At 33.7% G+C, this 17,050-nt stretch overlaps 1 protein-coding gene across 9 annotated transcripts in view; it reads left to right on the forward strand.

The window, feature by feature from the left end:
- Positions 1-17,050, forward strand: part of Bcas3 (BCAS3 microtubule associated cell migration factor) — a 575,514-nt gene that overhangs the window by 260,717 nt on the left and 297,747 nt on the right. For 6 of the 9 annotated variants that reach the window (XR_011705010.1, XR_011705011.1, XM_071603381.1 and 3 more), the window contains exons 17-20: positions 2,287-2,331; positions 10,930-11,054; positions 13,500-13,665; positions 15,680-15,780. Coding sequence is in view for 7 of the 9 variants with exons in the window: in XM_071603381.1 (XP_071459482.1) it covers positions 2,287-2,331; positions 10,930-11,054; positions 13,500-13,665; positions 15,680-15,780 (437 nt within the window). In the remaining 2 variants the exon portion in view is untranslated. The remainder of the gene's footprint in view (positions 1-2,286; positions 2,332-10,929; positions 11,055-13,499; positions 13,666-15,679; positions 15,781-17,050) is intronic. The other 3 variants (XM_027950220.2, XM_027950222.3, XM_027950221.2) reach the window with 1 other exon arrangement.

Here is a 17,050-nt window from a genome sequence, read left to right on the forward strand (position 1 = left end):
GGGTAGTAAGTAGGGTCTTTCAAGTTGACAATGCCATTATTCACTACAGGCCTGTTTGCTACAGTGTCTGGAGACTTACCTACACTTTGGCATCATGGGGTAAGGAATCTCTTGTTGGTAGTGTGTTGTTACTGACTGGAAAGGAATATCTAGATTTGCTTTTCAAGTTTATGTATTGTTTGTTGGTATAACATGTTTCCATTTTATATATCAAGATATTTACTAGCTATATAGGTAGAGAACATCAGGTTGTTTGAAATGTAGAAACTTCAAGGGTTTGTTTCAGTTTTGCTTGGTTGTTTTTTGGTGTCTATGGAGAATTCTTTTAAGTCATAAAGAACTAAGTAAAAACTTTCAAATTCCTTACCATCTATCAGTTGTATTCTGATGTTTGAGATGAGATGAGAAACTGTTCATTGTAGGTACATTGAAGAGCAGGTTAGGTCTGGTTCTTCAGACTCCAAGAATTTCTGCCAGAATCATTTGGACTATTTGGTTATTTCACATGTCCTGCCTAACAAAGTAAAATTAAAGATTTTGTGTACTGTGTGCCAGCCCAGAGCTTTTCATTTTGGAGGTTTTTCTAAGCATATAGAAATGACTTGAACCTTTTTGGCTTTCTGATCATTTCTGCATTTTATCACTATGCTGTTGAAAGACTCAGGTTTTTAAATCTGTGTTTTTCAAAGTGCAGGGTGAACTCTAGCAATATTTTGGTTTTGATGTGATTAATGAGTCTTGAAATCAGATAAAGAGATTGTGACTAACATTTTTTCTTTACTGAAATAGAATAATAAATGAAATTTTGCTATTGGTTTTACAGATCAGCAGCATTGGTGTTTACTAGTAGCTTTTTGGAGATACAGAATCTGAGACTCTCTAGCCATCAATATGCGTTAGAATATGCATTTATTTGCACTGTAACAAAAACCCAGCATTAATGTTTACAGAATGTGAAATGGAAAATATAGTGATTATGACAAATAAAAACCACATTCACTGAATTGTTACTTCAGTCTTTTTGTGTGTTCATGCACATACCAAAATGTTCTCTACAGTTCCCAGTCAAAAAAGTTTCAAATCCATTAAGTGTGAGTGGTGGTGTCATAGCCCTGGTTGTGTTCTTACATTAAGTGTAGGAGGGCTATCCTTGCTTTGCCTTGCTATCATCTTTAAGTTTTTAAAATTGATTTCTCTTTTCTATCTTGCTTTCTTTTAGTCATCTCTCACATGTTTCTGTTTCTTCTTTGTATCTCCTGTGCTTCAAGGAGATTGTATAACTGTTGTGAAAACATTGCTCAAGTTTTAATTTGTAGCCAAATGTACTCAATTTAATGGCAAATTAATGCTAATTAGCAGGATTTTAAAAAGATGTTCCAAGCTCCAAATTTGAAGAAGGAAATACCCAAGTTTTACTAATATGCCTTCCTGTTTCTTTGTTATATCTTCCAAACGTCAGATGCAGTGAATATAGTCAAATTTTGTTTTGGATATAATTAAATCATTGAATCTTACTTGTGTGTAAATATGCACGGTATGTCATAATTCTGGGAACAGAATTTTAAGTAGAACTACATGTACTACTTACATGTAGTCTGGCTTTGCATCCCTTGTTGTGTTTAAAGCATGCAGTTGTATGCTTACTATATTCCAGTCTAGCCCAGAAGAGGACAGGTAGAAGAGGCTAACCTTTTGTACTACTATTAAGAGAGATGCTTAATTACCTGAAATGTGACCAAAATTAGAGAAAAATCATACTGTATATATTTAGCATTTGTTCCTTTGACCAACAATATGTAGTTCAACTTACAACAAAAAAACAGCTTAAAAAGTAAGTTCTTTCTTTGTGTGGCTGTGAGACTGCAAACAATGGCATATCAAAAATTTTATTTAGTCATCTTTAGCTAATTTTAAACATTTTGTGTCACACTACTGCACATGGATTGCTTGTCTCCATCTGATTATTCCATTTAATTTGGGCCTTATTTTAAGGGCCTTAGCAGTGAATATTATTTTAAGCTAGAAATGCTATAGGTGTGCTCCAGAAAAGGGGGAGAAATAGAAATATTTTAAATTCCTAACTCTGAAAATTAAGGGCCTTGTTACTATACATCATTCTATTTCTTGGATTATATCAGACTGTACTACACCAGAATTGCAAATGATTGCTAATTTTTTAGTTATTTTTATCCATACTCTATAACAGTATTATATACATGTATTTGTTAATGTTAATTGAGTTTTCCTCTAATTTTTTTTGTGCATTTTCCCCCCTTTTCCATGAAGGCCTTATCTCTTTGGAGCGGGGTGTTTTTCCATAAAAGCTCCATGGTGAGTTCCAGTTCAGTCCCGCATGCCTAATTCATTTGCTGTACTCTCAAAAAGTTACTCTGTTTTGTAGTTTTGTTTTCAGTTGCATGGCCTGTTCACAGATAGATGCACCAAGTTATTGAATAATTTGTAGATAAGACATGAATGTTGATATATAAGCTTTAAAAAAGCAATTTTCTTGGTTTAACTTCATTCCTTGGAAAGTTAAAAAATATCAGATGTGTTTGAAAAAAAAAAATGGAAGAATTCTCTCATGGTGTTGGTGGATATTACAAGACATGACTAACACCCAAGTTTAGAGCTTTGGATATTGAAGTGATGGAAGTTCCCCACATATCATAACTCACATGAGAGGATGTGAGTTATTTTGAAATATAAATATACTCAAGGTATTCTAAAAATGCCCTCTAAAGTTTTACTGCATTTTATTTGGTCCTAAAAGGGCAACATTGAGTTGTTTGGGGGTAGTTTAGTATTTAAAGAGCTACGGGATGAGGAAATATATATTCATATGAAAACTCCTAAGTGATTTTTAAAATTTTGAATTATTAGCACTTATTCATACCTAAATTATTTAGTAAATTATCTTATAACAGTATAAAGAATATAGCTTTGTCAGTCTTGGGCATGATGATCATAACAACAAAGTAGAGTATGTTTCATATTTTAATTTAAAGATGTGAATTAGAATGCATTAAGAATCTGATATAAAATGTTTTAGTGGTTTAAAGTCAGGGATACAGAATCATATTGCTTGTGTCTTAAATCCAAACTCACATATTTAATAGCTATATGATAATTTTCTAAAACCTGGTTTTTGTTTTCCTTATCTATTTAATGAAATCAATAAACCTTCTTGGTTTATTGTCAGAATTAAATGAACTAATTTGTAAGTATATATAAAATTAGTAATATATATAAATATATACAAATACATATATATATATAAAATCAGTAGTACATAACAGAATATAATAGCAATATATAGCAGTGCCTGGCGTATAGTAACTACTCACTAAATGTAAAAAGTTATTGCTACTATAACTACTGTATCTTACCCCAGTACCCTGTTTAAGGGGTAAATCCCATGTTTGTAGAGGTGCCTCTTTAAATTAGATTGTGGGTTTTTTTTTTTTTTGCTTTTAAAAGCATGCTAACCAAAAGGAAGTTTTGGGACATGTAAGGTATATCGGTTTTACTAAATGAGAATACTTACAAGAGTGCCACACATATATGTGTTGTTCTCGTGGTCGCTTCTGAGATTCCTTCATTGTCCTGTTATATTAGAAACAACATTTTGCTTTCTCTCATGGACAAAATAAGCTGAATCATTCTCTAAAGTTGATTATTATTTCACACAGACTATTTTCAGTGTTCATATACCATGAGAACATCTGAAATTTTCTTTATCATGTAAGATGACATAAAACAACTCACTATGAATGTGCCTTCTTGAAATGCAGAACCAAAATTAAAAAGAATTCACAAAATTATTCTTAACAAATTCAGGGTACACATGAGTATAAATCCTCTAAAAATTTATCTTAATTCTTTTTGTTAACCAGATTTTGTCTAAAAACAACTAAACTTCATGAATTTTTTGAACTTATAGTGAGCAGTATGACTTTCAAATGCCATATTCAACATATCACAACATTTCTTTGTACACCAAACTTAGAATTAAATTCCATTTTAGCGTAAATTCCTCATTCTGAGTACAAAGAAAAGAGTTTTTATATGGTAATAAAGATTGAAGTTTTCACATAGAACCAAAGATGGAGTAACAAATGTTGTATGTTAAATAAGAAAAGTCCATTCCCCCAACAGCTCATGTGAGCCTCACATTTAAGCAAAAGCACTTGTCAACCAGAAATGATTTGAGGTTGAAACAAGATTAAAAGAGCCAGATTAAAGAAAGGGATATATGAAATATAGTAGACTTTTAAATCATTGCCTGTCTTTTAGAAGACTGCTTTTGTGGTTTGTTTGATGCCATCGTTAGCTCACAAGAAACTCGTTTTTAGTCACTTATACTAGACTAAAAGGTCCTCCTTTAAAATATGTTACTTCACCAGGGGTGCATGTTTTTTCCATTAAGATCTTAATGAAACCTCAAATTAAGACAGCAAAATGAATATCAGTTTGACAACTTCTTCCCTGTTGTTTATAAGAGCGCCTTTGTTTTAATAGTTTTTGCTGTTTTTCCATGATATTTAACATTCAACTTGACAATGTTTTTATTTACTCTTCTGAAATAAAACATCATGCTAAATATTTATAGTACTTCCAGTTGTAGGGAAATATTTACATTTTAGATGAAAATGAAATTTTTACAATTTCTCTTAAAATGTAAACTTCTTACATTTTTTTTTAAATCAGTTTCAACTTGTGACATTTGTGCATGGTTAAGATTTTGCTTTGGTATGTCACAATTTCTACTAATTGTTTATTCTTCACCAGTAGGATTTAATTCTTTAATTCATGCAGTTTCAAATGAGTCAGTTTAAAAATTATGTCTTTTCTTTGATATAAAAATAAGTTTATTGGAAAGCAGACTGTGTGGGCCCTCCTTGACCTTAAAGTCAGTTTAGACTTCCCAGGATTTTGCATTCTCTAGGTTAGTTAAGAATAGTGGATCTTGAATGACCATATTAAATAATGTGAAAGATTTACACTTGTAGCATACCTATTTAAATATAGGAATTTAAAATAAATAATTCCAGTGTAAATTTTTTTCTTTTTAAAAATATTTTCCAGTGTAAATTTTTAAGACTGAATTTTGATTTCAATATTACAAATAGGTAACAAGAATTAAGCTCGTAAATCTGTAGTACAGATTCTAAGCTACTGTTATTGTTTAATTGCTTTGGGTAGAAATACACATACACACATACATAAAGGACATGCTGTAGATAGTCCACATTGAACTATCCCTTACTCATAAATTGTTTTTGTATTATCTAAGGTTAATTTTAAAGAAAAATTAAAATTTACTTTATCAAATTATATTTGAAGTTTTAATTAGTATTTTCTATGAGACTTGATTATAGTACAAATAGTTCATGTAAAGAACTCTTGTTTTCTTTAGAATATTTAAGAATTTTATAATTTCATTTTTAAAGTTAAGATTTATATGGAGAATAGACTTCTTACCCGCTAAATTTACAATAAATTGTGATTAAAAGAATAATTTTAGGTAGATGATTAACATATTTCATTATTTAAAATAAAATGCTTCCAGTTTCCTTTCTTAGGGGTCTTATTCCACAAAAAAACAATTGAGACTGAGAGAATATTTCTAAATTCCTTCTAAGAGTTTAATCTTAGAGATGAATATAAAGAAAATTATTTCTGGAGCAGAAGGTTATTATACTACTTATGGTTCTTGAATTGGTATTGTGTTTTCCATTTAAACTCAAATATTGATGATTCGTTTATGTTATTGAAAAAGAAAGAAATGGTGCTTCTATCTCATGTTAGTACTTCTCATGCTGTGTCCTGCTGAAGAGGGCACTGCTTCATTGCTGCTTTTCACGCTGTCCACAGTACACCACGGACTTCCTATCCTATGGTGCAGAGTAAACTTATCCAGATGGAATCATGGTTCTGTGTTTTTAAAGCAGATACCACTAGAGGTTTTTTTTTCCTTTTCTTTTTTTCTCCTCTTGTTTGCAGTTGAGTGTGGAGAAAAGACAGGCAAGAGAAATTTAATATGTTAATCTGACTGGAGATCATAATACAGTAGAAGCCAATGGGAGAAAGATGCAGAACTTCAATAGGCTTTCTAAATATTGTTGAAATCCTAGGGATGTTAATATCCCTATACTTCCTCTGTCGTCAGTGAAGATATTTGCAATGGTTAAGTCTTAAAGAAATGACAGAGTTAAACTCCTGAATTTTCATTTAGTACCTTGTTTGTTTATTTTGGTTTGCTTATATGTTTTTTATTCTTTTGATTTTATTCATTTGTATTAGGCTTAGTAAATGAAATGTTCTATGACCGTTATTTTTTCTGACATGGTGAATGTGGGATTCATTGCATTTTTCTTTTATGTTTTGCTTCAAAAGTTAAACGAAATTAAAAAAAATGAATGTGGGGTTATTTGTAAAACATGAAAAGGAATAAAAGAGCAGGAGTAATCTGTAGAAAGGAGTTCATCAGGACTATCAGTTATGTTTTGTTCTTATGTATAATCATTTGAAAAAGACTGGGCTGGGCTTAGTGGCTCACTCCTGTAATCCCAGCAACTTGGGAGGCTGAGGCAGGAGGATCATAAGTTCAAGCTCAGCCTTAACAATTTAGTGAGGCCCTAAGCAACTTAGTGAGACCCTGTCTCAAAATAAAAATTAAAAGGACCTGGGATGTGGCAGTGGTAAAGTGCCTCTGGGTTCAATCCCAGTACCCCTACTCCTACCCTCTCAAAAAAGGAAAACAGAAAAAAAGAAAAGGATGAGTCCACATGATCCAGTTAAATTTTTAGGCACCAATATAAATTTAAATATTAAATATTATTTGATATCATACTGTCAGTTTAATAAACGAATAAAGAAAGGTCAACTAATAAAAAGAGGGCCTTTAAACACCCAGAGTTAGTCTTTTTAAACTTGCAAATATTCTTTGATGGGATTTGTTAAGTCCCATTTAGGAGGACAAAGAGGGATATTTAGAGCAAACACTGAAAAAATGTTTAATAAATATCAGGGCACTTTCTTATAAGGATTGAGTCACCAATCTGTAAATTTACACTATTTACAAGGCTAGTACTTTCTTATTCTATTTGCATATGTATCACTTTTTAGTGTTTTATCTTAAGGTCAACAAAGTTTACTTTGTGATAGAAATATTTTGGGTCATTGTGTAAATGTTCGTGTATAGTGTATAGCTGACACATTTTAGTAGAAAAGCCATTCTGCTTCTACCAAGCATTCCTGGACAAAGTCTTTGAATGGTAGGACAAAGGACAAATTGAGCAAAAGAGAGAATTTCTAACTTTGCGTCTGTTACACAGAAAATATTTTATTAATGGCATTCTTTTCATTAGATTGCTTCTCCTTTTTATTCCTCTGCAAGCCCATATGCACATATTTTTATGATTCTGTTTTGCTTAAATATCAAAATTGTTCCAGATGTAGATGGATGATAGAAAAAACTCAATATGAATGTGTTTGCCCAGTACCCTCCATCCCCAGTGTAAAGCACTATGTCATTTTATACGTAGCAATTTGTCATGTTTGGTGGGTGTATACCAGGGGTTGAACCCAGAGGCACTTCATCACTGAGCTACATCCCTAGCCCTGTGTTGCTGAGGCTGACCTCAAACTTGCAATCCTCCTGACTCAGCTGCTTGAGTTGCTGGGGTTAAGTCGTGTACCACACCTGGCTGATGGCAGGCTATTTTGAGGGATGTAAACTCTTGATTCCTGATTAAACGCAAATGTTTACCTATGAGATTGATGAAGGTCCTATCAGAGAAAAAAGAAGAAATGATGAAATCTAGGAATAAAAATGACAATCTTTTCATAAACTAAACACAATTTTACCATAAAATATTCCCTGTAGGAGATAATGGTCTTCTGTAAAATGGCACTGCATTGATTCTTTTCACTTCTGTGTTCCCAAACTGAAACATGTGTTACTTATAGAAGTACTAGAGATTTTAGCTTTGGACATAGGTTTATCAGACCGTCAGCTAATAAGCACAGAGAATATATATATTTTTTTGTCCAAAAGACTAAATTTATGTCCTATCATTTTTCTACTCATTATATGATATTAGAAAAATGGCCACCCAGCCTAGTAACAACGATTTTTAATCTGTTTATATGCATACCTTAGTGGAACCATATTTTCTCTTACTAAGTGGTATACTCATCACCTCATGATTTAGAAACAACAACAAAAATCACATCCAGTAATTTGCAAAAAGCTTTAAATATGTCCCTGTAAGCTCATTTTCACATCGTAGTATCATTATTCCCTGATGGTGATTCTAGTAAAACAAACAAACAAACAAACAAACAAAACACCTGGTCACACAGTTGTAAACACCTTGCAAAAGATTCTAGAATGGTTTCCTCTCTCCTCTTCCCCACCCCTCCCAACCTCTCCAACCTGTAAGGATAAAAATAACCAATGGTACTTCACAGATGCCAGTTGCAGGAACTTTTCAGCTCAATGATAGTGGTTCAGTTATGTAAAGAAAAGCTTTGAAGGAAAACATACATTCTAATGTAATGCAGCAAAGAACACCATAACCAGAAAGAATTCTGATGCCAATGACCCACATACCAGGGGAAGGGACATGCTTGTTCAGGTGTAGGGTATAGGGGCATCTTCTTTTCTGGAAGTAGCTTATTGCAGTTGTGACATATCCAACTAAGAAGAAGGCAAATCGTATAACCAGATTCATTTTCTCACAGAAATATCTGTTTAAACTGTCATAATTCCCCCCAACTGAAAGTTTTATTATGACTGGTTTTGATTATTTATGCATGGGTGCGATTCTTTTGGAGAGTGGTGTGAAATGTATAGTCAGTGTTAATGATGGAAAGAAGACTCTTTTTCACATACAGCAGTGTGCAAGGATTTGGTTCAAAGGAGGAGAGCAGTGGGAACAATCATAGTAGCATCTGATACAGAGGTTTTGTTTCCATAGAGGGAAGATGTCAAACAGAAGGCGCAGGAACTAAGATATCTGAGAGACTATTTCAAGTGTCATAGAAATTGGGAAGCTGAGATTGTCAAAGCAAAGTCTGACTTTGAAAATTAGGTGAGGTCTGTGAGCTAAGTAAAAGAGAAATGTATTTGAGTCCTATGATTGGGAAAGCACCTGCCTGGGAATTTTACATGCTTTATCAAATAGAATGTCAAACATGAACATACATCAGAATATTTTGGAGGGTTTAAATACATAGTTTGTTGGGTTCTGCCCGAAGCTCTTGGTTTAGCGGGGTATAGTGGCATATGCCTGTAATCCCAACAATTTGGGATTGCAAATTCAAAGTAGGTTTTGGCAACTGAGCAAGACTGTATTGAAAAATATAAAAGGGCTGGGAGTGTAGTTCAGTGGTGAGTAACCCCGGGTTCAATCCTTAGTACCACCAAAAAAAAAAAAAAAAAAAAAAAAGAAAAGAAAAAAGAGTAAAGTTTTTGGCTTAGTGAGTCTGGCATGTGGTCTGATCAGTATTAGCCTGCAAGTCTCAGAACTTTCCAGGTGGTATTACTAGCTAGGGACTAGATTTAAGAATAAATATAATACTTAAGATAACTATGTATGATAGGAATTACTATTTATATTTTACATATTGGTAGTTTTAGCTCTCAGAGGTTAAATAAATTAACCAGAAGAACCTAGCTAATAAATGGCAGCATTGGGATTCAAATTCAGGTTTCTTCTAGAAACTAATCTCATTCCATCTGCCTATACTTTATTAAAAGATAAAGGGATAAAGTAAAGTGAACAAAAGAAGGCAGAAACATTATGGTTTTATATTGAGGACTAACCTGCAGGGCTGGAACGTCAGAACTCGAGTTCATTGTATTCCATCAAAGTTGTGATGTTCACCAATAACCAGTGAGATTATTTTCTGGTCTATGAGTTGGAGAAAATAATTATCTAAGGTGGTTGACAGAATTCCTAATGAACTTTGGGGGAAGATCTTGATAAATTAAAAGAGAACAGAAGTATAGCATTTGAAAGAAGATGAAAGATAAATATTAGAATTTGAGGGTGTGAACTCTTATTTGTGAAAAACAAAGAGGAAAGCAAGTTTTTTATAATGGAAGTCCTTTGAAGGAGTAACAGTTACTAAATGTGTCCTCAGACATAGGAAAAGCAGAACAGATTTATGTTTCAAATGCTACGAATATTGAACTCTGCTTTAATGCCACCCCTTACCCAGTAATAGACACATTATTTTCACAAATCCATGAAGAAAAAGAAACAACAGATAGGAAGAATACAATTGCCGTAGATCACTAGATCTTCTGCAGGATCTGACTAGACATAGCACTGTGGCTGAGAGCACTTTCAGGGTTTCATCCTGTATTGTTTCATTTTCATAATGCTGTTGCCATTCACCCATATTGTTAACCCCATGTTTTATGTATCAAAATGAAATGATAATCCATTTTGTTATTGCGAGATATTTAAGTAACTTGTCTTGGATTTTGCCAGCACATACTTCGAAATGAAATTTTTGTTGCTTTTGTTATGGAGACTGGACCTTACTGTTTTGTCCAGGCTGGCCTGGAACTCCTGGGCCCAGGTTTTCTTTCTGCCTCCACCTGCTTGGCAGTTCAGACTACAAATGCACTCCACTGCACCTGGATAAGAATTTTGTTTTAAAATTCCCCAAACCAAAATTTAGAATTTTGGTTTTGGTCATATATTTTTCTCTTTTGACAAGACTTTGTGACTTTGAACTAGTTTTAATTTTATTCCCAAACATAGTCTCACATTATTAAGGCAAAATGCATGTCCATATTATAGCATTTGAACACGTGGGGGTGGAACTGAGAGGAAAATGTTTTGTTGTCTGCAGTGATCAAGTCATTTCATCATGGTAATTTTTTTTAATGTCATTTTATTTTTTAAGCAAAGTTAAACCACCTCCACAAATTTCACCCAGCAAATCGATGGGCGGAGAATTTTGTGTGGCTGCTATCTTTGGGACATCCAGGTCATGGTTTGCAAATAATGCAGGTCTTAAAAGAGAAAAAGGTATGTATTTTTTACTGAAGTTCAAATTTGCAATTTACAATTTTTGCTTCTTAAGGAAAATTGGTAGTAGTTCCCCTAGAATAATCTTGTACCAAATAGTCTTAGCTTTTGCTAAAAGAAAAATTTGTTATTTTTTTTTTTTAGTTAGTAGTCTTTCTTCAACTACTCAAACTTAGTCAAGAATAAAATCTACCCTCTCACAAAGAATGAAATTCTATGAAATGGAATGAAATGGAATGAATTTTCCACTGTGTGATTTTTGTCTTGTTTCATTGATGACAGTGTACAAGTGATTACAATGATGTAAATTCCATATTCATATTATAACTTTTACATTTTTACAAGCAGATTTTACATCATTGTCTCTAAAGTGTGGAAGAAAACCTTGCTTGTCCATATTTTAGAGATGAGGAATTTGAAATCAGAAAGTTTAAATAGCTTAACTAAAGACCATAGATTAGTAGGTGATGGAACCAGAGTTTGAAATCACCTTTCTAATGCTAAATCTTGACTTTAGGAGAAAAACATAAAACCAGCAACAACTCTGTCATGTTTTTTAACAGACAAACCAGCCTGTCACTGAGAAAAATGAGTCAATTTTTGTGGCGACCATTGGTCCTTTGAATTGATATAGTTATTATGTTTTTAATTCCTGATTTGATTTCCAGGATCAATACCTAAAATGTTTGTATGATTAATGTTTTAGTATGTGATTGCTTATTGTGTCTGTATTGAAGAGAATTCCTACATTCATAAACTAAGTATGAATGTTAAGGAACAATTTTCCCTATATTATTTTAGTATTATTTAATTAGGTCACTAACTGGGTTGTTACTGAGGCACTTCTGGTGAGTTCCACAGACTGTATTGTTCTTGGCAAAATGGCTCTCCTTTACACTTAATCCTGGCAGTCAGACATCAGCCCTTTCCCTCGTTATCGCCTTTCAGTGACCCTTCCCTCAGTAATAGGATCTCAGGCACAGCAGGTTCTTTACCTAAGTGAGAGAGGATACCGTGAAGTATGCAAGCCTTCCATTTCCTTATCCCATCTTTATTTTTTTGTTACCTCCTTAGGTTTAATGATGCTATCGAAAGGACTTTTTGTTACTCGTTAGAAACTTCTGTGGAGCTCAGTTTCCAATGCTTTTCCCTTCTGTTCTAATTACCCTTTTAACTTGCTACTCCTTTATGTCCCACTGGCTGGTCATTAGCCATTTTCTCAAATCAGCTGTAATTGATTCGTCTGACACAGAGATAAGATGACCCACCCAGCATTCATGAGTGATTTTATATGCTCCTTGGTTTACTGTAAAACCTGAGAGTAAGCATTAAACCTGTTTTGGCAGTGAGTACATGTGTATTCCTTATAAAGTCATTCGATTAGATCCATATTCAGCACCTGACTTCTCAATGCATGACTGATCTTCACTTGAGAACCAGTGATCCCGTTGAGAGAAAGCACGGGTTTAAGTGAGGAGGATGAATGTGTGTGCATGGGCACACATTTTTAATAGATCTCATTTTTCTCTAGTCATTCCAGATTCACAGCAAAATTGAGAAAAAGAGAATTCTCTTACATCCTACCCCATATGTACACGGCTTCCTCCATTCTCAGCCTCCCTCCCATCATCAGATTGGTACATTTGTTTCAACTGATGAACCTCCATTGAAGTTGATGTAATTTTCATTTGTTTTGATCTAGAAATTTGAGTTTTAAATTTAAGTTTTCTGAGGAAAAAGTAGATGAGGGGTTCGGCTCATTTAGGCATAAAGGTAGCTTTTCATGCAGTTCAGTTGCTGTATCCAATGTAACTAAATCCTAGTGTGTAGATTATTTCTGTTTAGTGATTCCTTCCCTGCTCCAACTGACACTCATTTTTCTTAATGTGGAACAAATTACATGATAGACAAATATAAAAAGTATAGAACTACATTGTTTAGGTGTATTTGAATTTTGAGCATAGTCATATTATTCTTGAAATAAATTGTTTGATATTTGGAAATTCTGTGATAGCACAGAGCTTTTCCCACTCATTAGCATCTACTCTTTTTTTTTTTTTTTCTGGTACCAGGGATTGAACTCAGGGGTGCTTACCCGCTTAACCACTGAACCACATCTCCAATCCTTTTTTATATTTTATTTTGAGGCAGGGTGTTTTTAAGTTGCTTAAGGTCTTGCTAAGTTGCTGAGGCTTGCTTTGAACTTGGGATTCTCCTGCCTCAGCCTCCCAAGTCCCTGGGATTATAGGCATGTGTCACCCTAGCATCTGCTTATGCCAGTCAGCCTTTAGGAAAGGAGCAGGCACCATATAACAACATTCCTATTTTTTCATTTTCTCTCAGCAGCCTCAGGAGCAGACCAGTACGATCAATAACTTCTACAGATTATGCTGTGCGATTTTTGTGCCACCGTCACATATTCAGGTTCTGTTTGTCTGTTTGTAGATCAGTCCAAACAAGTCGTAGTTGAATCTCTCTACATTATCAGTTGCTATGGAACCTTGGTGGAGCACATGATGGAGCCTCGACCCCTCAGCACTGCTCCCAAGATTAGTGATGACACTCCACTGGAAATGATGACATCACCTCGAGCCAGCTGGACTCTGGTTAGGTAGTAACTCCTGTCTTTCTTCCTTTTGAAAAACAGGTTTACTGAGGTATGAAAGATTAAAAATGTACCATTCAATAATGTTCAACATACATATACAGCTATGAAATTATCATCAGGATCATCTTGATATATTTATCATTTCCAGAAGGATGTTTGTGCCCATTTAGGATCTCTCTTTTCACCCATCTTTGTCACTAGAATTTTATACAAATGGAATCATGTAATATGCATTTTTATTTTAAAAATTGGTTCATTATAATTATCCTTGAGAGTTGGATTCATTGTGCTGTACTTGTAAATACACTTAATTTGATCAATCTCATTCCCCTTGACCTTTTCCCTTCCCCCTCCCTCTCCTGAAGTACAACCACTTGCTGTACTTTACTGATCCCTTTTCTAATATTATTATTATTGTTGTTGTTGTTGTTATTTTAATTAGAGTAGGCATTCTCTTGCCTGCTTTCTTTCACCTATCAAAATTATAGTTCATGACCTTTTTCCTTTGACCTAATTTATATTCAATAAAATCCAACTACTAAACATTACTTTTCACAGAGTTGTGCAATCATCCCTATATTCAGTTTTTATCTCCACATAAAGAAACCCTGTAGCAGTCATTCTACAGTTTCCCCTAACCCTGGATTTCTATTTAAGCACCAATCTACTTAATGTTTCTGTGGATTTTCCTATACTGGTCATTAAATAATGATGGAACCATACAATATAATACCTTCTGTGTCTGTGTTTGTTCACTTGGCATGTTTTCAGCATCCATCCATATACTGCCATGTGTCAGAACTTCAGTCTTTTATAGCTAAGTTACATTCCATTATGTGGATATACCACATTTTGTTCACCCAGTCATGTGTTGATGAACATTTCTACTTTTGAGCTTTCTTTAATAATTGGGCTATGAACATCATATACAAATTTTTGTGTGGACATATGTTTTAATTGTCTCAGGTACAAACCTGGAGAACAACTTTTTGTGAACTCTTTGCATCTTTGTGTTACCTTCACTTACATTTTCCTTACTTACTGTCTCTGGTCACTGAAAATAATGAGTAGCATTGAGGCAGCCATTAGGGGAATAAAAAGTAATATAAATAGATTTGAAGGTTTCCTTTAAAGGGATCCCCCAAGATACAATGGTTAAGCACTGTAGAATGTTTATTAAGAACCAGAGTCCATCTCAAAAGTGCATAATAATGAGAGTCTTAAAAGAGTCACAAAGAGGGAGAAATGAAACCTGGAATAAAAGCTGCTCAATATAGTGCATTGTCCAGGAGAGAAGAGATTGCTCCTGACATATATGGAAGGAAACAGACAAAAATTGATATGAAAATGACCCCTCTCCTTTTTGACATTTTAAAATATTCTTATATTGATTTTTGGCGGCTCCAGCATTCTTTACTACTACTTTACTGTGCTGGATTGATTTGATCAATATCTGATTTATCAAGCTTATTTAGAATTGGGCAGATCTGATTAAAATTACTGCAGCATCATTGTTGAAATAGTGGCCTATTTTGGATTTCAGATCCTAATTAGATCTAGAAGAAGTCATCCATTTACACAGCTGTGTTTTTTTTTTTTTTTTAACCATTTTACGTGACTCATTTCATTTTAAAATATACACATATTCTAAGAATAGAGAAGGTCCTACTCTGGTCAAAAACTACATAAAATTAGAACCCTTTAGTTGTGGCTTTGAATTCCACATTCCCTCTCTGTTCTACATTCTGAATGTTATGTGTCTGCTATTGGAGAGCCTTCTTCTGTTAGACAGTGTTGGCTCCATATCACTGTATGACACATTGCCATCTTTTTATTTTTTCTAATCAGATGGACTTGTATTTCAGGTTTTAGCACCTTTGTTTTAATGATTACAACTTCATTTTAATGATTACAAAGATAGTGTGAATTTCTGTCAGTGTCTATAATGATGACAGTCATGGTGATTTACATTCCATTTATTAAGTTTAAATATTAATATTCTTCACTGTTTCTTTAGAACGCCTCAGTGGAATGAATTGCAACCACCATTTAATGCAAACCACCCTCTGCTCCTTGCTGCAGATGCAGTACAGTATTATCAGTTCCTACTTGCTGGCTGTAAGTAGTTCTGGTTGGTTCTTTTTTTTTTTTTTTTTTCCTTATATTTGATCTTTTCATAGTTTGTCTTAAAATACTGACTTTTAAAACATACATGCATATTACCTCTGGCCCATAGGCCTTAGGACTTATAATCAGACTGAAGCAAGTATGATATTTAATGGCAGTTGTAATCCATAAACCTTAGCACCCATGAAGTGTGTCTCTGGCTGTTGTATTCCCTGCCCACTAATTATAATTGATAGGTGATGTCTGGTAGGCTCCAAACTTTTAAAAAATAAATAAAAACAAAAACCTAAAGCTTGGAATACACTTCTAAAAAGACAAAAATTAAGTACTTTTCACCATGCGAACTATGTCAGCAAGCTTTTCTTTCTGTAGAATTTTGACTTGCAATAATAAAGTAATGATTTCAACGTCATTAGGTTAGTTTCAGTTTTGAAGTGCTGAGGATTGAACCCTTGCATGTGCTTGTCAAGCACTCTACCAATGAACTAGATTTTTGTTTGTTTGCTTTCATGTTTAAGTTCTCATGTGTGTAGAGACTGAATAGGGTTCACTAGGCTAGGTACATACCTTTTTTTTTTTAATATAGGAGGCATGAAAAGACAATTTAATACTTATTATCCAGTTATTGTTGATAGAATTTAAAATGCTTTACAATTATAATTCAGTTTTGTAGGATGGACTGAATCCTAATTTAACTTGATGGCTCTAAGGACTGCATGTTTTTAAGAAACTCCCTAAAAATTGACATTGACATGTTTTTAATTGAGTTTTGCTGTATCCAACTTACTGTCTTGCCTAGTGTATTATAAAGTATGAATTTAAATAGTTTTAGAACTATATTATTTCATTTTTATAATATGTCACATATTATGCTGGAATCAGAAAATAATTTTATACACTTTGTTCTACAGTTATGAAACTCTACACCTGTAATAAATAATTGGCAGTCTTTCTCACATAAACTCAGTGCTTTTTCTAACAAGTATTCATCAAGTGCATACTATATGTCAGGCATTTGTGATTTAAGGGTGAATTGCATGCGCTTCTGTCCTTAGTCACCTCACTACGTAATTCCAGAGACATTTAGTAAATGAGTAAAATGCAATGGTATGTGTGTGCATCAGTGAAAGGTTATACGTTCAACTACAAGAACAGTGCGTAAACTGCCAAAGGTTTCACAGGGGTAAAATGTGGTTTTCAGATTTGTTCAAGAAACAGCATATGTAGAAGTTGTTAGTTTCTAGTTTTTTATGCATATGTT

Source organism: Marmota flaviventris, chromosome 17, assembly GCF_047511675.1.
Source record: "Marmota flaviventris isolate mMarFla1 chromosome 17, mMarFla1.hap1, whole genome shotgun sequence".
Classification (NCBI taxonomy): domain Eukaryota; kingdom Metazoa; phylum Chordata; class Mammalia; order Rodentia; family Sciuridae; genus Marmota; species Marmota flaviventris.